This window comes from Corythoichthys intestinalis, chromosome 10, assembly GCF_030265065.1.
Source record: "Corythoichthys intestinalis isolate RoL2023-P3 chromosome 10, ASM3026506v1, whole genome shotgun sequence".
Taxonomy (NCBI): Eukaryota; Metazoa; Chordata; class Actinopteri; order Syngnathiformes; family Syngnathidae; genus Corythoichthys; species Corythoichthys intestinalis.
Genome location: NC_080404.1, coordinates 10825177 through 10852434, shown reverse-complemented (window position 1 = coordinate 10852434; position 27258 = coordinate 10825177). Strand labels below are relative to the sequence as shown.

Sequence of the window (27258 nt, the reverse complement as noted above, 5' to 3'; positions counted from 1 at the left end):
AGCAACAAATGTGCATGCAGGCTTTCTTTCTCCTCTGTCTCTCACTTGGCTGCGGGACTTTTTTTGTGGGAGCAAATGTGCTCTACCTCATATGTGGGCGTATGTTTTTCTTCATGTGTGCAAATACGTTCTTCTTCGTGTGTATATGTGCTCTTTCTTGCGTGTGGATGTACTGCCTGCTCTATACTTCCTGCGCCAAAACAAAAGCTAACATTATTATTAAAAAAGAAAAAAAAAAAAAAGACTGTAGACAAAATGGCGGACGAGACCCTGACGTCTTAGAAGTTGAAAATCATGTCAGTCAGTTACGTCATAACCCGGGGACTACCTGTATATAGAACACAAACACAATTGTATTTAAGATATCCTTTGAAATGAATTGTAGGTGTTTATGTTTTGCCAATGAGTGTACAGCATAATTCATAGAGAATGTCGATAAAATTATATTTATGTTTTCACTATTCACACTTTTTGTTTCAGTATGCCTTTTACTGCAATCAAGAGGATGATGTGACATGGATTAACACTCAAATTTATGTCGATGATGGCAAAGTACACATCGTCAACATCAGGTCTGTTCTTTTAAATTTCAGTACAATGCAAGGCATTATCATATCAAGGGGCACAGCGGGGCACTGGCAAGCAAGCAAAAAAACAATATGAGCACTTATCTATCATAAAAAGCATGAAACATGGCTTTCAACTATTTATAATCAAACCAAAATGTAAGTTTCTGTAAGAAAGTGACATTTTTTTTGTTCTTTAGCCAAATCAAAATATGGACATCCCTTGTTTACAGTCAATTCACCTTTGCTCATGCTCATCAACTTATAACTCTCCTTCACCTCTTCCTACACTCTGCTGCTCTACATTGTCAGGACAGAAATGGTGATATACTGTATCACTGTAACTTATGTGATTAGTGTTTCTCAACTGGAAGATTGTGACCTAAAAGTGATTTATGTTGCCTAGCTGGGTTACCTAACTTACCTCTCTCATTCCTCCTTGATATTTTATTCTTGCTCCAACCAAATAACTTTCTAATATCCATTTGCAAGTGAAATGCTGTTTGAAATAAAAAACATAAGGCGTCTTGTTACAGATTACAGGGACTGCAGTAACAAAATGCTTGTAAAACAGCTGGAAATGATGATGCACATATACAAAATTGTTAGAGGTTGTATCCCAGAGATAGGCAATTAATTCATACAGATTAAGTCAATTCATTTTGGTTATAAATAACAAATAACAATAAATAGCATCAGTATTGATACGGTTTAAATACCACATAATATTTTAACACAATATTAGAAAAAGCTCCTGAGTGAGAGCCTCTTACTCAAGTTGCCTTTAATTGTCATTGTATTCATAGCCAGTAAACTAAAAGACGACAGATAATCTGCTACTTCAATTTGTAAACAGAATAGTTTACCGCGATTCATGGGAAAAGGCAACTGATCAAACACAGAGGTAAAAACAAAGAACAAGGATGTGCAGTTTACCTGACCTGTAAAGCAGGTGGGAAGGTGTAATTTGCCACGTCGACTGTTTGACAGTTTGGCACTCGCACCTTAATAATGATGATGCATTCACGTGTTGTTGGCATAATCGAAACAATGATTCTGTATTACATAGTGTCTATAAAAAGCGCCAAATAGTCACTAAACTTGTGATGTATCGTTGGAGCATTAAAATTGGCTACTCTTCTTTGTAGCAACCATGTTTTTCTCTGACATTACGGCTTTACAACACATTACAACAGTTTTCCAACTTGGGAACTCATGCTACGTTCATGTGTGTCAGGAGATCTATCTCCCGAAAGTGCTTCATGGAAGTATTAACTTGTATTCCGATCATAGCCAAAGTTATGTGCATAAATTACAATTTTGAAGGGCCATGTGCAGATTGTGTATATGGACTGAATAGAGTAATATGAGTTAAATAATGAGTATAACACCAAAAAGCATGTTTTATTCTCCTGAATGAAATGGACCGCTATGTGATTTATCACTTAAAAAAGCGAAAAAAAGACTTTGGGACGTCACTCGGTTCGGGTTAGCAAAGCCGGGCCAGGGAAATGACAAAAGTCGTACTAACTCAGGTGGCATAAAACTTCGTTTGGGAGGTGCGACAGTAAAGGTGAAGTCAACAGTTTTGACCATTATGGAGTAATTTTGCTATGTCGAAATAGATAAATGCATTTTTATTATTTGATATTCCATTTAGCACAAGACTGTTGTCACGACCACACCATTTATTTAGCAATTGGGGGAAAATACTTCGATGAAAAGAATATCCTGTAAAAATATCGGAGGAGAGAGACTGAAACAATGACATTTTGCGGTTCTCTTCGTCGCATTTTCCTCGTTCTGAATAATTACCCCTCACTGGGTTGAATTGTAAATCATATGAAACCATTACCCTGCCGACGTCATCCTCCTGTTGGGGGCGCTAGAACGTAGGCGGTAGGCGTGGCTAAATGGCGGATTAAAAGACTAATTTCTCGTCATCTGCGCTTTGCCAAATTGTTGTATATACTCGGATCGTCTCAAAATATAATTCTAATTCACATAATATTGCTATTTAAACCCCTTCTAGCCTAGTGGATCACATTCGATACACTCAGAATTTCATTATTTTGAGACTAATTTAGAATTTTGAAATATAAAAAAAAAAATAATAATAAATCATGGATGCAAGTCAAAACATGCATGTGTAGGTTCCATTAGAAAAAAAAATCAGGATTTAGCAAGGGTTATAGATATTAGAGCGCTTATAACACATTTTGATTTTTCTTTTTCTACAAATTTGAAAAAAGTACCATTAGGACCTTAAAATTGCTTCATGCTGCAGGCATTAAGGGGTTATGATTTTTTTTTTTTTAATCCTGTCGTACGCACTTAAAATAGGTGCATTCTGTAGATTATGCTTTGAAGACTTCAAAGTTTTTTTTTTGTTTTTGTTTTTTTTTTTTTACCGGTGAAATTTATACTGGTGCACTGCAGATCATTACTGGGGCACGTGCCCCAGTTAAATATGTCTGGCGATGCCCATGACCATATCCCTGAAAATCGTGTGTTTTTGAGAGGTAATTTTAATTTATAGTTCCAACTTTGTTTGTACATAAACACATCAGCCTCTGGCAATAATGTTTCCTTTAATGAGGATTTGTATCATAAGCTTCTTAGCTGTAACATTCAAATATGTTTGAACAGTATTTGTGCCCCAGGTGGTATTAATTTCCCATTCTTAGTTATTGTGTCAAGTGTTAAAGCATTTTGTTCAAAATAATGAATGCAAGTCGAACCAACGGGACGTAATAGGAATTATTTGTATTTTATTTCAAACAACCTTTATTTCAAAGGAACGGAACACATGCCACAGTGCTGTATTTAAAAAGCATTAGTGAACAACACAAATGTTTTATTGGCTGCTCTGATGATAATTTGCAGTTTTTCCACAATGAAAAGATTAGCAGTCAAGAACCAAGCACAAAATCAATGTTTAAATGATTCAAAGTGAGGCTGCAAACACTTTGAGATATTGTTCTTTAGTCTTGGCACAATTCTACCACCACTTTTCAATAATACTGTTAATTCCATAATTGTAACAATTTTAGCTGTCCATTACCATATCTCATTTTAATTATATGTTTTCCTTTTGTCATGTCATGGCTGTGACGGAAAAGAACTAGATTAGGACGAGTTATGGATCAGTCGCCAGTTTAATGTATCCTTAGGGCTTTTAACTGTGGTTAAAATAAGTACAAAATAATTAAAAAAATAACAAATCTTCATATACAATAGCATACCTACTTCATAACATATGTTTCATCATTTTATAAAAAGGAAAAGGGGATTGTTTTCTATTACTGTCTTATTGTTCCTACACTTCTTTCAGCAACATAATCATATTTGTTTAAAAGGAAGAAAATTACTTTAACAGTAAAGAAGAGAAACATTTCCCCACTTTTCTTTTCTCCAGTTATGCAGTATCTGAAAATAAAGAAACGAGCCACTTAAGTCATAAAATAGTACTCTTACAAAACCTAGCAGAGGTGTTGATTTTCTTGCAGCAATCTGGTAATATTGCCCAAACAACCCCCGAAACACTGCAGAAATCGGCCCTGCATCTCTGGCCTAAATATCTAAGTGCATACAGGCAAGCCCACCAGGTTAAAGGGGTAGAAGGCTCCACCCGCTTTTTTCTGCACACAAAAAAATCAAGAGTGGTGAGAATCCATCATAATGTTCTGTGCTGAACCCTTGGAGACAGTTTGAGAACGAGAGCTGTCATAACTAGAGGGTCAGGAGTGTGGAAAAATGGTTGCCGGTGTCACAAAGCAAATACTTTGTAATTGTCTGATAGCGTACTCCGTCCATCTTTGTCTGATTTGACCCAGAGTTACAACGCCATGGTCATCCTTACCACCAAACTCATTATGGACTTTTAATATATCTTCCCGTCGAAGGCACTTTTCAATATGTTAAATAGAAACCCGGTGGGGCAGGCTTCTCAAGGACAGTGTGCACACTGCCCTCTGGCTGTTGGCCAGGTTGCTCTGGCAGACTGCTTCTAAATTAATCGCCATTCCATGCAAGTGAGCTCTTGAGAAAGGACTTATGCAGCTTGTAGTCTGTGCCCCGAGAATTTACCCAGGATATGCAACAGTTTGCAAAGTGAAGGCTAAACAAATCAATATAGACTACTGTGTGGACCTCTCTTACATCCACTTCCCTAACAAAAAGTATCAAAAGACAGGGATGGATGGGATTTGTGGCCTAAGCTAAGTACCCTCAAAGTGCTGATAGTTCGTGCTTAATCAATATGCTCAGTTTGACTTTTGTGGGGAAGGGGCACAAAATTTGTTGATGATCCCAAAACGCAGTGTCAGCAATAAAATTAATTTAAAAAAAAATAAATATATATATATATATATATATATATATATGGAATTTCCAATGTTGTAGGGGATTGGGTAAATGGTTATTTAAGCAAAAGGGTGCAGTATGCTAAAATGGGACAGTATACATCAAAACAACTTGGTGTTGCTTGTGGTGTTCCTCAGGGGTCCGTGTTGGGACCAAAACTATTTAATCTATATATAAATGATATTTTTAATGTATCTGAATTTTTAAAACTAATTCTTTTTGCAGATGACACCAATTTATTCTGTAGTACAACTAATTATAATGAGTTGTTAAAGACCGTGAACAAGGAGCTGATTAAAATTTAAAAAATGGATGGATATAAATAAATTATTGTTAAATTTAGGTACAACCAAAGCAATGACGTTTGGTAGCTTTAAAACAAATCTTGATTTGCATGTAATGATTGATGTTATCTAAATTGAAAACGTAGATGTGAATAAGTTTTTGGGTGTTACATTTGACAGTAAACTGACACATCAGACATATAAAAACAAAAATTTCCAAGAGTCTCTCAATTATAAATAAAGTTAAACACTATCTTGACGAGAACGCACTCCACACTTTATATTGCACTTTGGTTCTCCTGTACTTCTCACATTGTGTTGAAGTTTAGGGAAACACCTATCAGAGCACGATAAATCCATTTGGTCCAGTGTTTTTCAACCTTTTTTAAGTCACAACACATTTTTACATTGGAAAAAATGTCACAGCACACCACAAAACCAAAATGTTCCAAAATCATTTTCTGTACAGTATATATAATTATAAAATATTTCTCAGTACGCTTACTTACTCAGTGTGAAACTTGAGCCTGTTTAGATGAACACAAAGCCGATATCCTTATTCTTCAACAGCTCTCAGTCTTTCTTTGTTTTTATTTTTTTTCATAGCAGTTAGGCTTGCAAAAACTTAGAATTATCAGACAGGGGTACTTGAGCAATGTCTTTAACCGCATCAAGGCCGAGCATCTCGCAGACAATGGAGCCAAGCAGGTAGTATTAATGTCTCTTCCACATGGTGTTACTTTTTGGATTGAGCAACAAGTTCAGCAACAAGGTAACTGGCTTTGAGAGCTTTCTCATTTACCGTTGTAGTTTGTATTAAAAAAAGTTGCCTGTTTCTATGTGTTTTCACGAAGGCGAACAAAATAGTCCATCGACTTATTTTAAAGCAACGGGTTTTTCGTTTGGAGATGATGTTTAAACTTGCTTAGCACCATGCCACTGTTGGATAGCTGCTCCTGTCGCGTTCAATAACTGCTCGGATTTCTAGCCATTAGACACCTTGCTGTCCTCAACAATGTGTTGGAATAAAACTCAGGTTGGAGGATTGACGGTCGTCACATATGGATAAAATAGAAAGGAAACTTTTGAGTATATCGACACATAACGAGTCTAACCAAATGATGTGCAGTAGACGTGCTAGGGTCCACATTGTTGCAGACAGCAAGGTCACTGATATATTCATTCATTCATTCATTTTCCATGCCGCTTTTTCCCCACGAGGGTCGCGGAGGTGCTGGAGCCTATCCCAGCCACCTATGGGCAGTAGGCAGGGGACACCCTGAACTGGTTGCCAGCCAATCGCAGGGCACAAGGAGACATACAACCAATCACGCACACACTCATACCTACGGACAATTTAGAGTGTTCAATCAGCCTACCATGCATGTTCTTGGGATGTGGGAGGAAACCGGAGTACCCGGAGGAAACCCACGCAGGCACGGGGAGAACATGCAAACTCCACACAGGAAGGCCGAAGCCCGGGATTGAACCCTTGATCTCAGAACTGTGAGGCAGACGTGCTAACCACTCAGCCACCGTGCCGCCGTCACTGATATATATTTTTTTCTATTTTTTTTTTTTTTATGTCGTTGGGCGGAGTTGCACTAGGAAGGAAGGAAGGAAGGAAGGAAGGAAGGAAGGAAGGAAGGAGTAAATAGAAAGTTCTCGTTCATGTGCAGATGAGTGAGGTATTGCTCGTGTCGCGTTCAAGAACTGCTCGGATTTCTAGCCATCAGCGACCTTTCTGTCTGCGACAATGTGGACCCTAGCACGTCTACTGCACATCATTTGGTTAGACTCGTTATGTGTCGATATACTCGAAAGTGTCCTTTCTATTTTATCCATATGTGACAACCGTCAATCCTCCAACCTGTGTTTTATTCCAACATATATATTTATATATACACCCACCGGCCACTTTATTAGGTACACCATGCTAGTAACGGGTTGGACCACCTTTTGCCTTCACAACTGCCTCAATTCTTCGTGGCATAGATTCAACAAGGTGCTGGAAACATTCCTCAGAGAGTTTGGTCCATATTGACATGATGGCATCACACAGTTGGTGCAGATTTGTCAGCTGCACATCCATGAGGCGAATGTCCCATTCCACCACATCCCAAAGATGCTCTTTTGGATTGAGATCAGGTGACTTTGGAGGCCATTTGAGTACAGTGAACTCATTGCCATGTTCAAGAAACCATTCTGAGATGATTCCAGCTTTATGACATGGCGCATTGTCCTGTTGAAAGTAGCCATCAGAAGTTGGGTACATTGTGGTCATAAAGGGATGGACATGGTCAGCAACAATACTCAGGTAGGCTGTGGCATTCCAACAATGCTCAATTGGTACCAAGGGGCCCACAGAGTGCCAAGAAAATATTCCCCACACCATTACATCACCACCACCAGCCTGAACTGTTGATACAAGGCAGGATGGATCCATGCTTTCATGTTGTTGACGCCAAATTCTGACCCTACCATCCGAATGTCGCAGCAGAAATCGAGACTCATCAGACCAGGCAACGTTTTTCCAATCTTCTATTGTCCAATTTCGATGAGCTTGTGCAAATTGTAGCCTCAGTTTCCTGTTCTTAGCTGAAAGGAGTGCACCCGGCGTGGTCGTCTGCTGCTGTAGCCTATCTGCCTCAAAGTTCGATGTACTGTGAGTTCAGAGATGCTCTTCTGCCTACCTTGGTTGTAACGGGTGGCTATTTGAGCCACTGTTGCCTTTCTATCAGCTCGAACCATTCTGGCCATTCTCCTCTGACCTCTGGCATCAAGAAGGCATTTCCCCCCACAGAACTGCCGCTCACTGGATATTTTTTCTTTTTCGGACCATTCTCTGTAAACCCTGGAGATGGTTGTGCGGGAAAATCCCAGTAAATCAGCAGTTTCTGAAATACTCAGACCAGTATATATATTGTATATATACAGCATATACACTGTGTGTATATATACAGTATATACTGCATATGTACAGGCCCTAAACACAAGATCAATAGAGGCCGGGGTCTACCACACCAGACAGGACCCCAGTTGCAGACTATGCAAAGAGGCCCCTGAGACAGTCCAGCACATCACAGCAGGGTGTAAGATGCTGGCAGGCAAGGCATACATGGAACAACATAATCAGGTAACAGGCATAGTGTACAGGAACATACTAGTATGTGGCGAGTACAAACTGGAGACCCGAGAGTCATGGTGGGCAGCACCTCCAAAGGTGGTCGACAACAACCTAGCCAAGATCCTGTAGGACTTCCAGATTCAGACAGACAAACTGGTGATGGCCAACCAGTCTGACATAGTGGTGGTGGATAAACATCAGAAGACAGCAGTAGTGATAGATGAAGCAATCTCGAGCAATAGCAACATCAGAAAAAAAAACACGAAAAGCTGGAGAAATATCAAGGGTTGAACGAAGAGTTGGAGAAAATGTAGGGAGCGAAGGCAACAGTGGTGCCAGTAGTGATCGGGACACTAGGGGCAGTCACCCCCAAGCTAGCTGCATGGCTCCAACAGATACCAGGAACAACGTCCGACGTCTCTATTCAGAAGAGCGCAATCCTAGGGACAGCTAAGATGCTGCGCAGAACCCTCAAGCTCCCAGGCCTCTGGTAGAGGACCGGGTGGGCGAGACGACAACTTTTTAAATATACTGTATATATAAATATTTCTGGAGCATACACATAATTTATTTAATTACTCAAAGCTGCTAAAATTTAAAGATCTTGTGAAGTATTACACTTCAATAATCCTAAATCATTCAACAAGAGGATATGGAAACTTAAAAATACCAAAAATTCAAACAACTCGTCAAGGTTTTTGTGTGTCTGTGTGTGGCGTGAAATTTTGGAATAATCTGGAAATACAACACAAGCAATGCCAAAATATCTACAGATTTAAACAGTTATACAGACTTATGGTCTGGTCACAGTTTACTAATATAAGGTATTATTTACATTAATAATCTGTCTTGGAAGGTGTGCTGGTTGTTTCTTACCATTGCTGGTATATTGTCTGTTACCATTGTTGGTATCGTTATTGTTGCCATTTATTATTGTTTGTCCTGTGTGTGTGGCCTTTACCATTGTTGGTATGGTTTTACTTTAATTTACCATGTTGGTATGAAATTGTTTTTGGCCTTGGTGTTACCTGTGGTAACTTCATCACAAGGAACGAAATTAGTTACAGAAATGTATTATGTGCAAAATTGTTTGAATTGAATTTTTAGTTGGCTACAATATGGAAAGAAGTAGAGATTTTTTTTGTTCTTGATTAGTTGACAATAGGGGTGAGATTAAAATAATTTTTCTTCTTCCCGCTCCTTTTCAGGCATGTAGTTGATGTTGCAATGTTGCTTAATTTCCTTAATTTGTTTTTTGTTGTATAAGCTGTATATGTTTGCTGTCTTGACAGGAACAGTCAGGGCCTGAAATAAATGAATGAAATGAAAAAAAAAATCTACATACATATGTACTGTTCGTGTTCGATCTTCAGTTCAAGCTCAGTTGTTGTTGAAGTTCTTGAAAGTTTAGGTTTAAAGAAATTCTAAAAATCCATCTTGCCTCCTCAGTTGTAGTTTTGGCTCACCAAAGCAAAGGACCATCTCTAAGGTACCAGTCACCAGTATTGTCAGTAACGCATAACGCGTTACTGTAATCTGATACTTTCTATTGGTAACACGCAATCTGACGCGTTTATTTTTCCAAACCAGTATTCTGATCACAGTTAGTTTCCTTAGTGCCTTTGCGTTACTATTTTGTTATTGCCTCATAATGTATGTAGAATGAAGAATAGTGTAGTCATGTACGAAGAGCATTTTGAATAGAAAATGTTTGTTTCCATGGTAACCGCTCATAGTTTCGTCTTGTTTTGATCTCGAGTCACACGCGCTGTGTTTTGGGTGTGTTTGGGCCTGAGAAAGATGTGTGCCAGGCCAGCGTGGTGCACATTCAAGCAGAGTGTAGCCAACTGTTGAGATATGCGAGGGAATGTTGATCTGTGTGCATCCATGAATGAACGTGAGTATTTTTCCTTCATCCTGAAGAGTTCCAGCGATAGGTTGCTTCGTAGTTTTGCCGTTGCAACGACGGGTTTTCGTCGCTCCCGCTCGTCCTCGCGAAGTCCGCAAGAATTGTTTACAGCATATTTGTGTTGCACATTTATGCTGCGAGGTGACGTGTTTGTTTAACATTTTTGGGATGTGTTGTGTGTCCGACTGAGTGTAATGTGCTTAGTTGCCGCCACGTTTTGTGGCCAAATTAACCGCTTGTGTGCACGGTATACTTCCGGGTTGTGTACGCGCATTTGCTCCCGCCACCATATTTGTGTTTATTGCACTGTGCAATTCATTTGTGTGTTATTGATTATTGTGTAGTCAATTTCCATTGTTTTACATTGGAGATTTCAATAAATTCCATGCGGTTTGTCAGTTATTTGTTAGTTTCAGGGCTCCGGACTGGCTAAGCTAACGCAAGTCAATGCTGGTTGAAATCAACTCCATCAACTTATTAAACCCCCGCTACCTCGAAGATTAAGCCTTAAGTGAACAATTCTGATCTTCCCCTATAAATTCAATTATCGGAAAGTCAGTTCCATGAGATGAGATTTTTCTGTTGTCATTCTTATGTCGAGGCAACAAAGGGAGAAAAACTGATAAAAAGTAACCGATAAATTACTGTTAAAGTAACTTAGTTACTTTGATAACAAAATAATCAGTAAAGTAACTAGATTACTTTTTTGAGGCGTAATCAGTAATTTTTTTTTTTTTTTTTTTTCAAGTAATCCGTGACAACACTGCTAGTCATATGATCTGTTTGAAAAATAATTTTTGACGCATAATGAAACACTTTGTATTATTATATATTTCATCATTTGGTTAGTCTTTTCTTATCTTAAATACAAAGGCTGCAGTAGATGGAGGCGGAAGCGGAAGTACGTGTTTGTCGATGAGGTGCACTTACGAGTTATGTCATTGTGACCACCACAATAATTGCCCTTATGTGTCTCATCTTTTAGACAGAACCTGGCTCCTTGTGAGGCTGAAATAACTCTTTCCAGACATGGGAGAATCAAAAGCGCAGCAAGTAATTATGGTTTGAGACCTATAATACATGGAATAAACCACATCTTCACAGGTGGTGTTCCGCAACGATACTCCACCATTCAGGTATGGTTTGACGAGTACTATTGTATTTCCGAGAAAATGAAGAATGAAAGAATGACGTCATCACTGCTCATTGAAAGAACAATAAAATAAATTTTTACCGACAGCCTACCAGTACTTAACAATCTTACTAAAATGTGACTATTGCAAAAGCTATGCATTTGTTTGTCAATTAATCATTGTTTCTGTAAACTTCTAAAACCTAAAAGGTTGAAAACTATGGCAGGAGTACACTGTAAATGGTAATATACAACTTATTTGCATATGTAAAGTGAACTAAACTCAATTTTTATCAACCTGTTGTGTAAAAAAAGTAGTAATTTGCCTAACATGCCTAACTTGGTGTATCTCAGTTAAGTAAAATTTGAAAAAATCATTTTTTTCTTCCTAGTGTTCTTTGGTCGTTCTTTCAGACATTTGCAGATCTGTCTCGTCTATTTCACGCTTTTCTGACACCAAAACATTCCCGCACACATCCATGGTTAAATATGTCGTCTTTACTTACTTCATATTGATTTGTTAAGTAAATATTTTACTCTTTTATACACGGTAATGTATAAAAGAGTAAAATATTGTAGCGACTGTTATTTATCTGTTCCGCTGCAATGGATGATGGGTAGTTGTGGCAACCACGACTTATGAGTAGTGATTGCTGTTGTTATGTCATGTGTGTCCTGTTCAATAAAGTGTGTTGTTTCTTGGAGTTGTGCGGTGTCTGGGGCAAGAAAACAGCAAGTTTTAAAACCGAAAGAGAGTCTCTGTCAATCTTCCTTAATCTTAATCTTTTCCACATCGCTCGCCACAATATTTACCCACCAAATCACTATCAAGCAAGTGAAGGTGTTGACGAGAGCTCTGGTTATACTACTGATTGTTAATTACATACCAAGCATTTATAAAACATTCAGCAGCATGTCAAGAGCCAATGTCTCTTGCGTCTTAAATGCATTGTTGAGCATTTAAAATTGTTTAATTCCCCTGAGTTAACCCGTTGGGTGTTGTCCCTTGATTTATTTGGGATAGGGTCATTAGTGTTTCAAATGCGTTTTATTATTTAAATTAGTATGTGCTGTTTGTATTGCAGAATTATTTCAGGTTAAAAAAAAAATAAAAATTAAGTTCACCTGCCTGTGATGAATGAGCAGCACTAAAACTAAGTAGTGTATCACTTCAGAACTGGAAGCTCACAATAAATAAGTTAGGAAGCTAATTCGTTATTTTAAGTACTGCAAACTCAAACAATTTGCTATAATCCATGAATAAGGTTAGAGTCCTTAAAACTAGAAATTATTAAGTAAATTGCATTTGATAACATAAATTACATTTTCTAAGGCAGCAAGTTAACATTTTTTTTAAGTCAAAGTCAATTTATCATATTTTATAGCGTAAGTACGGTTAGTCCCTGGGTTATGACATACCCGACTTACATAAGTCGTTTTATTTTATTTTTTATTTTTTTTATTTATTTATGTATTGTTATTTTTATTTATTTTTAATTCATCTATTTTTAATAATGTTGACTTTTGTTTTGTGAAGCATAATTTTATCTTTGCACTGGAACCGTAGAGCAGGTAGTACTAATGGCAGGGGAGTAGGAGCGAATGTACACACAAAGAAGAATGTATTTGCAAACACAAAAAGCGCACGGAAGACCACATTTGTTCCAACGAAGAAGTTCAGCAGCCGAGTGAGAGAGAAAGGGAAAAGCCTGCAAGCTTGCGTGCACATTTGTTGCTTGTTATGCATCCACAGAGGCAACATATTATTATAGGCACCTATTGTTCTGTTAATAGTGCGTTTTCAATTGTGGTCGGATACTTCGGGTGAGTAAATGTGATTTTTTTCTGATGATGTGCAGACGCTAACTGATAGATGTGTGGATTGTTATTGCTGTATCAACAGCTATTTATAAACACAAATTTGAATTGCCGTTATCGAAAATGAAACTGATTTAATTTCATTTTTATTTTAGTTACATCCTGCAAGTGTTGCTGTCATGAACAGCTGAATAAAGTCAGCAAACCACACGGACGTCTGACATCATCATTTCGGAGCTTAAGTTGGCTTTCTAGCTAGGACTTAGCTGCCACATCTTGGCAAGGACACTACATTGACGTATAATACAATTTTTTTTGGATAGTTATTCTGAAATTTAGGGGGTATTTCGGGGTACTTAAAGGGTTAATTCTGTCTTACAAGGAAATTCGGGTTTCGTCGCCAGTGTAGGAACAGAACTCGTTCGTAACCCGGGGACTGCCTGTACTGTGTAGAAATGCCGCATACTAACGAAACGAAAGAATTAATGTTATTTGGTGAGCAAAAAACAACATCCCCTTGTCTATCCATAATGGCATCACTTCTGAAGGAATGAATACAGTTAGAGGGCGGGGTAAAAGCATACAAATATGTTAACAAATAAGATATTTTGTGGAATTAACATATTAAAAAGAAATCTGTTTTCTCCAATAGAGGGCAAAGCCTTTCTTCAACTTTACTGGCTGCATTGAAATTGTTGAATTTAATAAAGTCAGCCGTTTGAGCACATCTGATGCCATCGCCAGCAGCAATATAGGAACATGCAGGTAAAGTATTTTTATATATCAGTTGTTGTCTCTAAATAATCCATCTCTAAAAAGGAGCCAGAAAATATTTTGTTTTAATATACAGTGGTATGAAAATGTATCTGGACCTTTTTGGATTTTCTCAAAAAAATCACCATCAAATGTGATCTGATCTATGTCAAAATCCCACAGATGAAAAAACAGTGTCTGCTTTAACTAAAACCACTCAAACATTTACAGGTTTTCAGTCAGATTTCTGGGATGTCTGGCATGAATTGATGTCGTTTGGTCATGCCAAAGCATCTCAATGGGGTTCAAGTCTGGACTTTGACTTGGCCACTCCATAGCGTGTATTTTGTTCTTCTGAAGCCAAAGTTGATTTACTTCTGTGTTTTAGATGATTCTCTTGTTGCAGCATTCATCCTCTTTTTAGCTTCAACTGTCTGACAAACCGCCTCAGGTTTTCCTGCAAAACGTCCTGATAAACGTTTGAATTATTCTTTCATTAATGGTTGCAAGTTGTCCAGGCCCTGAGGTAGCAAAACAGCCCAAATCATGATGCTCCCTCCACCATGCTTCACGATGGGGATGAGATGTTGATTGGACTGTCCCAGTTATTTCTGTAAGTCTTTAGCATACACTCTGGGGTTCTTTTTTTACCTCTGTGAGTATTCTGCGTTGAACTCATTGGGAGAGAAGCAACAGTGCCAAACCCTCTCCATTTGTTGACAACTTCTCTGACTGTCGATTTATGAACATCCAGACTTTTAGAGATTGTTTTGTATCCTTTCCCAGCTTTATAGAAATCGTCTTTATAGAAGGTCTTCAGACAGCTCTTTTGACTGAGCCACGATGCACATCAGACAATCCTTCCTTCTTACCAGGTGTGTGTTTTATAGTGAACAGGGCAGCTTTAAACCGCTCATCAGTGATTGGGCACACATCTGACTTCAATTGTTTGGTAAAAATTGGTTTCAATGGCTCTTTAAGTCTCCTAAGTCAGAGGGTTCACTTATTTTTCCCTCCTCTGTGATTGTTAGAATTTTATTTTAATTAAAATGTGAAAACCTCTTAATGTTTGGGTGGTTTTAGTTAAAGCAGACACTGTTTTTACATTGGTGTGATTTTGACAAAGATCACATTTGATGGTGATTTTATGCAGAAATGACCTAAATTACAAGAGGTTCAGATACTTTTTTCATATCACTGTATATGTACAGTATACATATATGGTACGATATGTGTATTTTCAGTTTGATCATGTTGCAGTTCTTATCATGTCAATGTATATTTCATTGCATTATATGTTTGAATGAAGATAGAGGGATTCAAGAGTTGTTGTTTAAACCAACCATACAGTTTGCATGCAGATAATCAAGTATGACTGCATTTTTAATTTCATTGACCAACAGTGTTAACGCTACCGGAACTCCTACTCAAGCACCAAAATCCTCCCAGCATGAAGCTTGTGGTGATGGCGTTTGTCTCAATGGGGGATCGTGTCATGAGCTGCAACAACAAGACAAAAATGTGCCTCCCTGCCAGTGCCCGCTTCATTTTACTGGAACATTTTGTGAAAAAGGTGGCGTACTGATTTTTTTCCCTCTTGTTGTCGTGAGCTCAGAGTATTTCCCACTTTTGACACTCTGCAAAAAAAAAAAAAAAAACTTGTACAGCAACTCTTTCATGACCTCGACTGTGGTATCTTCAAGAGGCAGCCAGCTAGTAATGTTGGTTAATATATGCTGAGCCTCTTTGGGTAATAGGTTTCACATCGAGGCAGAATAGACTCCCATGCATTAGGAATTTTGAGTGAAGTGAATTATTCAGGACATGATTAATGAAAAGAAAGATCCATATAATCAGCTTGAACCATTCCTGAATGAGAATGCGACCTTGCAGCAATTGCTCATCATTCAGCAGAAAGTCTCACCCTTCTCCCCTTAACAAATACTTCCTTTGTACAGGATGCTTTATTAGATACGCTTCAAAAAGCATGAATGAGTAAATGCTTTATTTTGGTTAAGACAATAATAATGATAATAAATATTATCAGAATTTACTCAATGTGTCCAACAAGGAGTAGGATGAAGTGTTTGCTTATTAATTCTACCCCCCTGGGTGATCGCGGTCCTGGTGGTTCTCTTGGCCTGCGGCCAGTGATTGGAGCGGGCGGGGCCCCGCCTGCGGGAGACTGTCTCTTAACTCACGCACTCTTCACTTTGCACAGTAAATATCTTTTACCTCTGGCACCAAAACACTCATTCATGTCCTCGGGGAGAGTCGGAACGGGGCCGTACAGATTGGGGCTCCGGTCCCACGCCGCCCCGCGGCAGGTTCTTGGCTCTTTTCTGCTTCCGCCTTTTCTGCCCAGGTATCCACCTTGGGTTCCGGCGCAGGTAATTGGCTAAGTGCTGGTGGGTCGGTGGGGTGTCGCCCACTCCGGGTGGGGACACTGCCCTGCTCCGGGCCTAGTTGGCCTTGGACGTCCCGTAGTGTGCCATGTTGGTTGTGGGGTTGCAGCAGCGGCTGGTTTGGTGGCATATCCCCTCAATCCCTTTCCTGAAGGCAAGTTATTGGGGGCGCTGATGGTCCGGGGGACCACCCTCGATCCTGGGGGGATGACATCGGCCCCCTTGCTGGAGCTGCGGGAGGAGTGATGGGCTGCACCTGATTGGCTGGTGTGATGGGGGATGTTATGGCCCTAGGGGCAGCCCACGTGCAGCCACACTTGTCTGCAGGTCCACACTTACAAGTGATTCACATAATACTGGGTCCTACACCTCCCATTGCTTATTTGTGCATGCTTCACCCCACCTAATCACATGATGTCAACCGGAAATACAAATACTAACGATAGCACTCCTATATTCACAGTTAGTGTAGGCGTTGAATGTATTTCTTGTTGTCGTTTTTTCAAATAAGTACATCCCTACCATCCTCAGAGCAACCTTTGCTTCAGGGCGCCAAATTTAAATAAGCAAGTTGCTCTGCCCCACTCTTATAAAGAATAAACTGTTTTGGACCTAACACTGAATCCTGGGGGATGCTGCAAGCATTGTCCAAGCATGATAATGATTAATTACTAATTAATAACTTCACAAATTGCGTTCTCTGACTTAGAGAGAGAGAGAGAGAGAGAGAGAGAGAGAGAGAGAGAGAGAGAGAGAGAGAGAGAGAGAGAGAGAGAGAGAGAGAGAGAGAGAGAGAGAGAGAGGAGAGATACACAAAAGATGATTCTTCCTTTCCCAAAAAGAACTATGTGAACACAACATTTATTTCGGCAACACATAGATTTTAGACCTTTTACATAACATTTAACTCCAGCGTTTTTTGACCATAGAGGAAGTTCTTGCTTATCCAACAAATTCTCAAACCCATGAAGTCTCGCTTTAAAGACCGGCAGTGGGGCTTCAGATTAATTTCTGCTGACTTTGGAAGAATCTACCTTTCTCAAAAGCATGCTATACAGTCTCTCAGGTTTAAAGGAGTCCAATCTCACATGAGCACTCATCCATTGCTGTGCTTTGCAGCCGGTGATTACGATGTCCTGTAGAAGTCCATGGGCTGTTTACATGCTTACAAAGCCTTTGCACATGTTTGTCACTATGGCAGCTTTGCTCTCTAACAACCTTGTCTTCACATCCCGTCAAATTAAGTGATAGCCACAAAAGAAGAAACAAAGTCATCTCTGCTCTCCGTTGTTTAACCAGATGTCATCTTGGCATGGAACTAATGACACTGACTTGTTTGTCTTCTAAATGAACTGCTTACTTCCTCTGTATAACATCTAGAGTAAACATGCATGGGCTGCTTACATGAATGATGGAATCAAACTAATATCAGTAAGATACATATAACGTGCCTACACACTTGCCACAATAAAAAGGCACAGTAATGTAATATGCATTTATGCAGGTTTCACCCTCAAATCTTGCTTGTTTGTTTAATAATTTTAACGTGGTGTGAAACCCCTAAAGCAGCATGTGGGATGCTAATCTTCTACTGCTCTGAGTAGACAACCAATTTACATGTTTTGAATATTTACTTGCATTATCTATGTTACAAATACTGTGACCGTTAAAAGAAAAATACCCTACTCTGGAAAAAAATGTAAGGATTTTTTTGTTATTACATCATATATACTGGTAAATGGTAAATGGTGTTATACTTATATAGCGCTTTTCCACCTTTGGGTCTTTTGTTTCGAGGGGTGGACTGTAAAAAAAAAATTCTTGTGAGTGAAGCAGCTTTACCCTCGTGTACATCATACCTGTCAACCTTGGCCCAAGGTAGCCTTTACAAAACATCGTTTTTCCCGTAAAACCAAAAAAAAAAAAAAAAAAAAAAAAAAAAAAAAACAAGCGGGGCTGGTAGCTTAGCGTAGCTTGTTGAGTGTTTTCCCGTAAAATATTTATTGTACACCTTATCCATTAAAAAGAAAATACGGGCTGGTGGGGGAAAAAAATTAGACTATGGTCATGCATTAATAAATTGGATTTCAAATATTTTCTTCTTACTGTATTCAATTGATTAGTCATGCACTACAGATTTTTTTAATGTCCAAGAATAGATGAATGGATAATTACAAATCCTGTAATTAATTAGTTTTAATTGCCTGACAGCACTAGCATATATTATATAGACCCTACCCACCGACGTCACAAAACCACGTGCTCGCTGTATGGTTCCGCCCACTTGTCCGTCATTTTGTCTCTGTATTAGCATTGGTTTCAATTGATCGAGGAATTTAAAATGCATTTCATGGAAGACCCGGTGCTTTCTGATGCCGTAAACTCACTGGATGTGTTGCATAAAAGGCGTTATGTGGAAAAGCTTCGTTCTATACAGTCGCCAGATCCATATTTGATGCCCAAATCGATGTTTTTCGACCCACTGTCTTCGCCCTGTCTGCCTGACTATTGCTACGCTGATATTTACAATTATCTTGTCCACACAAAATCAGCCTATTCTCACGAAAATTTGAAAAACTTCAAGAGCTTGGAGGCTTATAAATACTTCGTTGCTGGTTGGGTGAAACAGGTCCTCGTCCACGAAAATTCGGCAGGAATCTATCTTGTGCTTGGAAAGGTGAGTTACGACATTTTCAATTCAAAATCTTTTGTTATTGCTAACATCCACTGTCAAGTCTAATGTATTTCATGTCGTTTGTCAATGGAGTTAAGGCTTTTAAGGCTGTTTATATGGTTTAGCGATAGCACTCTCACTACATACATACGTGTATGTTGTCGGCGATTAGCCTAGCAATGATCTAGCAAAACCCTCTAAGTATATCTTAAATGCATCTTACTGGATATAAAATGACTACTACATAGTCTGTGGTGATTTTTTGGTGCCCAGTTTTCACGTCGAATTGCAGCCGTCCATTTCGCTCTCCTCTTTGGATCCCTCGGAATACGGTAAAACTTCAAGTCTCTCCTTCCATCTTCTCTGTTAGTGCAACCAACAGCCACACACGCCTTCACCATTTTGATTATTAATGTTAAGGAGCAGAAAAACACGCCGTAAATAGGAGGAATGTACGTAGCCGTAACAGGTTAACACTATGTTTTGACGGACAATTGGGCGGTACCATTCAGGAGAGCGGAGTTGTGACGTCACGTGGGTAGGGTCTATAGATTCCAGTGTTTTAGAAATAATCATAACCTGCCTGTTCTCCTTGAGACTCCTTCACTCCTTTTTAATCAGTCTGGCTCAACTAATAAAGAGAGAGGGATACGGGATGTTGGTTAATGATTTTACAGTCAAAATGATTTTATTTAGTGATTTTGTATATTGATTTTAATTTATTGTATTATTATTATTTTTTTAATAATTAATAAATGTTATATTTCCTACTGCTGTGAATTTTTAAAACATGCTTAACAATTTAGCATAAGATAAAATGTGATAAATCATTATCAGTCCCACCGTGGGGAAATGCATAACTAAAAATATATATACAGTGTAGCTATAAATTTTAAACATTGTGGAAATAATAGCTACACTGCAAGAATACACCTCCTTAATTAAAACACTAGAACTACCAAGGGTGGATCAGTTGATACAAATCACTTTTGTATCCAGAGAAGGGTCATCTGACTCTAATCAGTATATCTTTGGTGAGCATTGAGGTCCTCATTATTAGGTTTTGTGTTGGTTTTCTCCTAGTGTGACTTGTCCCAGTTATTGCCCATTGATTTCACCTGTTGTTCCTGCTCCTAGTGTATCCTCCAATCTGCATCCTCCTGTGTTACCCAACTGTTCCTCGTTGTCTCGTTACCCCCTTGTCTGCGTGTGTTTAAACCCTCATGTTACACTGTCTACATTTTTTGTAAATTTTCGAATTTCTCACCTTTAAATCAAAGACAAAGCATATAAAAAAAACACCAGAGAGCTGCCATTTCCAGGGGGTGTCTAAAATGTCCTGAATTTCAAAACGCCACCTGCTGAGCTTTCTAAGGCATTGCAGCAATGAGATTTTACTTTTGATACTGAAACATGACATATTTACATTTTTTGTAGCATAGACACCCATTATAATTCCAATTTTTTAATGCATTGTAAACCTAATGTGCAAAAATGCATTTCCTGCGATTACAACATCAATTGCTTTATTTACGCTTGTCAGACGTATGCATGCCAAATTTTTGGGTTGAGAGCATTTACACCCCTTCACCGTTAGGTAACGCCAGAGGCTCGCAAATGATTTTGCCTTTTTGCAGCCGGCTGCAAAATTTTGCATCTTTGTTCAACAATTCCGGTCGGGACTTTAGTAGGGCTTGGTGGGGACCTCCAGAAATGACTGGCCGAGTTCTTTTTCAAAAAATAAAGTGTTTGTTTGAATTTTATACGTCTACGCAATACGCATGCGTGTGAGCGTCTTTAGTTCAAACGGATGTTCTGCATAGAGATTGGCTCAGATTTCGAAAGTTACGTTTTGAATTGCGTTTTTGAATCTCAACTATGATTGGTCCGCCTCGTGTTTGAATTTATTAGCCCGCGATTGGTCAAGCTCCGCTTGATAGAAAGAGGAGGTTCTCCTCTTATTACGCGGCGTCATCCTAGGGAGCGTCAGGATGACGGGAGTCATAATAGTCGGGTCGGATCCATCGGGCAGCGCCGATCATACTTATGGAACTCGGAAAACAAAAAAGCGATATGGCATCTAACCAACGAAGTGGCTGGACATTACGTCCCTGCGCGAATCCCCATGCCTGGCCCCATGTTGTATGCGGTATGATGCTAGATGAGCAGTCGGGAGACGGCGTTTGCGTTATTTGTAAACCAGGAGATCGTCGCGAAAATAGTCGCATTGACCAACATCCAAGGGCTCCGATCGCTCAAGAACTGGTCTCCCCTCACGCCTCAAGAGCTGCGGGCGTATATCGGGCTGCTTATCCTAGCTGGAATGTACCGCTCCAGGCATGAAGCGACGAGCAGCTTGTGGGGCGTCAAGACCGGGCGTTCGACGTTCCCCGACGCAATGGCTCATCGGGGGTTCATGGAGATCAACCGAATGCTCCAGTTCGATGATAAGCTGCTTAGACCACAGCGGTACTATGCAAGCAAACTGTCGCCGATTTAAGATTTGTGGATCAGCTGGATTTTCCGGCTGCATGAAATGTATAACGTGGGACGTAACGCGTCCGTGGACGAACACCTAATTGCCTTTAGAGGACGCTGCTGCTTCAAACAATATATGCCGTCAAAGCCCGCAAAGTATGGCATGAAGATTTGGGCCCTTTGTGACGCTCGAACCTCCTACGCATCAAAGCTGGAGGTCTACACCGGCAATCCTCCAGGGGACACGCGTCAACACAACGTGGGATTGCTTGTGGTGCTGGGACTCACTGACTGATTGCTTTATATAAATTCTGTTATAAATTCTTCATAGCTGTTGTGACTTTCCTTTTCAAGGTTATAGTGTATGGATAGCTCTGACTCCAGTGAACATTTTGAATGGTTGAAAGTAAAAAAAATATTCATAAATGACTTCGTTATCACACCTCAAAACATTTACAATTATTGTAAAAATTGCGTGTTTAGGGGTATTATACACAAAAATGGCCATCGCAAAAAATAGGCATGTATAAAAAATATATATATATTATTATAACTCATTGACCTTTTCAAGGCTCTAATTGTGTGATATGAAATGTTCCAATTCATGTTTTATATATATATATGTATGTATGCAGCATAGTTTGTTTTGGTTATAGCACAGTACTGCTTTTATTGTCCATAGAGGGCAAAACATACAAATAAAAAAATAAAAACTATATATGTATGGATAGCTCTGAGGCCACAGAATCATTTTGTGTGGTTGAATGTAAAAAAAATATTCAGAAATCACTTAGTTATCGCACCTCAAAACATTTACAATTATTGTAAACAACTGTATGTTTAGAGGTATTATACACAAAAACGGCCATTGCCAAAAATGGGCATGGATAAAAAAAAATCTGTTGTTATAACTCTTTGACCTTTTCAAGGTTCTAATTGCGTGATATGAAATTTTCCAATTCATGTTTTATATATATATATATGTATGCAGCATAGTTTGTTTTGGTTACAGCACAGTACTGCTTTTATTGTCCATAGAGGGCAAAAAATACAAATAAAAAAATAAAAACTATATATGTATGGATAGCTCTGATGCCACTGAATCATTTTGAGGGGTTGAATGTAAAAAAATATTCAGAAATGACTTAGTTATCGCACCTCAAAACATTTACAAATATTGTAAACAATTGTATGTTTAGGGGTATTATACACAAAAACGGCCATTGCCAAAAATGGGCAAGGATAAAAAAAATTCTGTTATTATAACTCTTTGACCTTTTCAAGGCTCTAATAGTGTGATATGAAATTTTCCAATTCAATTTTGTTTTATACATATATATCCAACATAGTTAGTTTTGGTCGTAGCACAGTACTCCTTTAATTGTCAATAGAGGGCAAAAAAGTACAAATAAAAAATAAAAACTATATGTGAATAGATAGCTCTGATGCCGCTGAACATTTTGAGGGGTTGAATGTAAAAAAATATTCAGAAATAACTTAGTTATCACACTTAAAAAACTTTTACAATTTTTGTAAAATTTGTATGATGCGTAATATATTTTTTTTGCTAACACAAGGGGTATATAAGCACAAGCACCCAGTTTCTTTTCACTCCTTGTTGTGTCATTGTCAATGTCCATGTGCACATCCGAGTCTGTTCTCGTCAAGTTTTCTCCAAGCCCTCGCACTCCCCTCAGTAAGTTTTTGATAGTAACCCGTGTTTTGTTCTTCTGTGTTTTTGGGATCTCCTAAGTATTTGTTTATACTTTGTTTTTTTTTTTTTTTTTTGTTTGCCCTAATTAAATCATTTTTTGCACAGCCGATCTACGTCACCTCTTTTCCTGCAATTGGGTCCACACCACATGCCTGCCCGCAAACCCTGACACTCATTGGTCATTCCCATTCACACTTGCAAAACCACAGCGTTGGATTGCTCCAATTAGCATCTTGAGTGTTTGCATGACAGGGCTACCTGTTTGCGGAGGACTGTCTGACATTACAGCATTGTGAAAGAACAGCTGTCTCAATCTCTCTTAATATTTAGTTGCACTGTTTCTTGTATGTATGGAGCTATAATTGTCAAATTGCTGATGATGGATGGCTGATGATGCACAACACAAGTCATTTTTTGCACAAAAAAGCGTTTTAATCAATAAAGAAACATATGTGAAAAAGACAACAAAAGAAACTATATACAGTACAAAGGACGGTGTAGTAAAAAACAAAACATTTTTTATGTGGTGACATATGAGACTTCGCCCTTTTCCCAGGGCTAGGTGTTGGAGGTTGTTGCCGAAGCAATTTTTCCTTCTGCGCCTTGTTTGTGCCCACATGAGAGTAAGCCAATTCCTTTGCAAGACCCATCACGAAGTCCACTCGTCTCTCTTGCCTTCCGGTGCATGCCTGATATAACACATATGCATTCAGTGCTGCCATGTCAATCATATTGTAGAACACGGCGACTGGTCATCTCCGTGTTTGACAAAGCCAAGGGAGCCCTGAATTAGCAAATATTCAAGATGCTAATTGCACCTATCCAGAGTTAAACCCCCCCATTCACACCTAGGCAGCAACTCCACAGGAGTGTGTAGGGGTGTTGTCTGCTTGATTGAGTGGTCTATTGTTTGACAAAGCCAAGTAGTCAATTTGGTATCGGGGTTATTTGACACTTTTCTGGTCTGTCTTTATAGCCAAAAAAAAAAAAAAAAACCGGGACTTCCAGTGTTAAAACGAGTAAAATTTCCTTGTTTTCAGTGTAAATCTACTAGAAACAAGTTAAATTATCTGCCATTGTTTCAAGTAAATTTTACTCACATTTCTTAAAATAAGAAAAAAAGCTAGCTGACATTAAGCTTAATAGACTTGTTTAAAGCAATAAATTAGTATATTTAATCTTTAATAAAGCTTGTTTGCTTTGCAAACCTTATTTTTTGATTGAATAATAAAGACACAAATCAAGCTCCATTGTGCACCTGCTGTATTGCTCTGCACCACAATTTTGAAAACACAGGTATACAGCAAAAGGTAGTCGAAGAGGCTTACTGCTCTTTCACATTCGCCACTTGAGCAGTTAATGAGCGTGAGCTATGCTGGGACTTTTTGTCGCTAATGATTTTCTTTTAAAAGCAACCAAGTCATTTGTGTCTATCTCTGCATGTTGACTAAATCAACATGAATAAATGGTTGTGCCATTTCTTAGATGATTGCGGTCCTTTTATCTTTGCTTGTCTTTTGCCACTCTGGATGTAGTTCAGCCAGTTTAAAAATCACATAAAAGTTGTCCCAGTCTTCAAATTGCAATTGTGGTTGGCTGTATTTTTAGTCAAGGGACACCTTGTTTTGACTTCGAAAGACGCCAAAAACCTCTGACATTTTTTTTTCTCATGCCAAGTACGACAAACTGACGGCTCACTTTGAGACACAATTACAAAACAAACCCTCTCAAAGAACTTTTGGGTAATGGCTTGCAGAGTAGATTTCACGTCAAATGACTTTTTAAAATATATATATTTATATATACACTGTATCTATACTTAAATATAAATGGAACTTTGTCTGTATGTGTGTAGGGGTATTTGTTCGCTATGGACTCTGAAACGGCTGGGCGGTTTTGAATGAAATTTTACACTGCTGTACTTTATGTGTCTGGGAGTGTTCTTAGATGGGTTTGTTATCTGTAGGCCTCCGTTTAGTGCAGTATATTAATTCGATTTTGTTATGTTTTGTTATCAAACAAAATCCCTGATTGTGGAGGTGACAGCGCCATCTTTTTGGCAAAAGTCACATCTCTTGCAGTTGCAATGTCGCAATAGCGTACCGCACGAATGCTATTTTTAGACCGTGACGTCGCATAGTAAAGCGGAAGTGACACATTATAGACCCGTCCTCGCATACAAACCATTACATTTCTACTACTTTTCCCCGGTAATCTTTCAAAAACGAACATGGTGATCAAGCACTGCTGATATGGGACTTGTAGGAACGACTCTAGACATTACGACATATGAAGAATGTTTTATTCATACGTTTCCCGAAACCAAAGACGGCAGCAAGGTGACGCTACTGACATTTCATATGCAGCCAGCATTTTGTTAGGTTAGCATGCTCCTTCAGAGGACAAAGAGATAAGCCATTTTGATTTTTTTTTTTGCTTATTTTTTTGCGTGGCATTTTGCCGTGCTGCCTCTGTCTGACAATGAATGACCTGAAAAGAATTAACAGTGGCAGTCAGATACCATTTTACCTTTTCTGTTGTAAAAAAAACTAGTTTAGTCAGGGGGAAGTGTAAATAAATTATGGAATTGAGATTTGTTATTTATGAAAAAATTAAGAAGTGTTTGTTGGCTGTCAACGAGTAGCATTTGCGATTGCTACACAAAAATAGTAATGTAAATTGCCCAAAAGAACGGTCAGAGACTTAAGACAACCAGGGGATATAATACATAAGATAGGCACGGCATATGGGGTAAAGGATAGATTGTCGAAACAGGAGAATGTCATTGTCAGTTGTGTAAGAAAAAGGTGTCGATAAAAAAGCTAAGGCTAATCTTAGGTAGGCTCGTTTCTTTTTTCCGTCTTTTTCAGCCCTCGACACTCAAGCCATCTCTTTAATTAACTGAACATTTGCATGTTCTTCCACATCTTAAACCAGTGAATTTGGCACCAGGGACATCATTTTTGGACAGAATTGGTAGGTTTAGCTCTGTAAACATCTCCTTCGTACACTTTTTCCATTAATTTACTATTGGGGACAAGCTCCCGTTTGTCCCCCCTGAGCAACATTAGCTAATGTCATGAATATTCATGAGCGGAAGTAACATGTAGCGTGCGGTACACCATTGGCTTTTAAACCTTATGGTTTCATGTACAAATTTAATGTGTTGCGATGATATATAGTGACTTTAAGTACTGCACAAAAAGAGGCTGGGTTTTAAAAAATGTACAATTTTCCAGAATATTAAAAAAGATTTCATTTCAGCTGGAGAGCTTAATCTAAAGGCGAGTTTGTCTGCGTGGCTGTCTGTGTGTTTTATGGATGCAGAAACAGCTAGGCTGAATTTGACGAAATTTTACACAATTGTAATTCATGTGTCCGGAAGTTTTCTTAGATGGGTTTGATCTATGAAGGCCTCCATTATGTATGAAAATTAATTCAAAACTAAAAACTTTTTTTTTTCTGCTTCATGCTCGTACGGCGCCAGAGCCTCTCACCCTCCCTCCCACTAATGCAGTGCAGGTTTGTAGCTTTGATCTTGGCAGAGAAGCTTGGGAGCCCTACGATCAAAAATACACATGTGTCAATCATTGATAAACTTGCATAGCTGTGCTGTGGCAACTCATTGTGTAAGGGAGATGCTGTTCTTAGCAGGTAGAGCATCAAAGTGTTAGTAGATTTGAGTGGAGCATTTGGTGAAGACCAGCATTTTTCTACGTTATTTTTGTTGGCCCCAACAACCCAGCACAAGTAGTATACCTGGCAATGACGTGCTATACTACTACTTTATATATAAAGTGAAAATATTCATCTGTGAATGTCTGTGAAATAAAATTAATTGGTGGAAAAATCTGCAATTCCTCTAAAACTTGGGCCTAACCATGACCTACGAGTCATTAAAGATGTCTGCATACCGTCTAAGACTTCAGCATACCACACAAAAACTCACTTCTGCCAGTAAAAGTTTAGCTGAAATGTTTCCCATTGAACTTCTAGTGGCGAACTATTTTTTAGGAAACTGGTATAGCTACTG

At 38.8% G+C, this 27258-nt stretch overlaps 1 protein-coding gene across 1 annotated transcript in view; it reads left to right on the top strand.

Moving 5' to 3' along the window:
* eys (eyes shut homolog) overlaps positions 1–27258 on the top strand; it is a 522745-nt gene that overhangs the window by 271758 nt on the left and 223729 nt on the right. Inside the window, exons 36-39 of the mRNA XM_057847548.1 lie at positions 481–572; positions 11237–11387; positions 13854–13966; positions 15358–15527. Of these exons, the coding sequence (XP_057703531.1) occupies positions 481–572; positions 11237–11387; positions 13854–13966; positions 15358–15527 (526 nt within the window). The remainder of the gene's footprint in view (positions 1–480; positions 573–11236; positions 11388–13853; positions 13967–15357; positions 15528–27258) is intronic.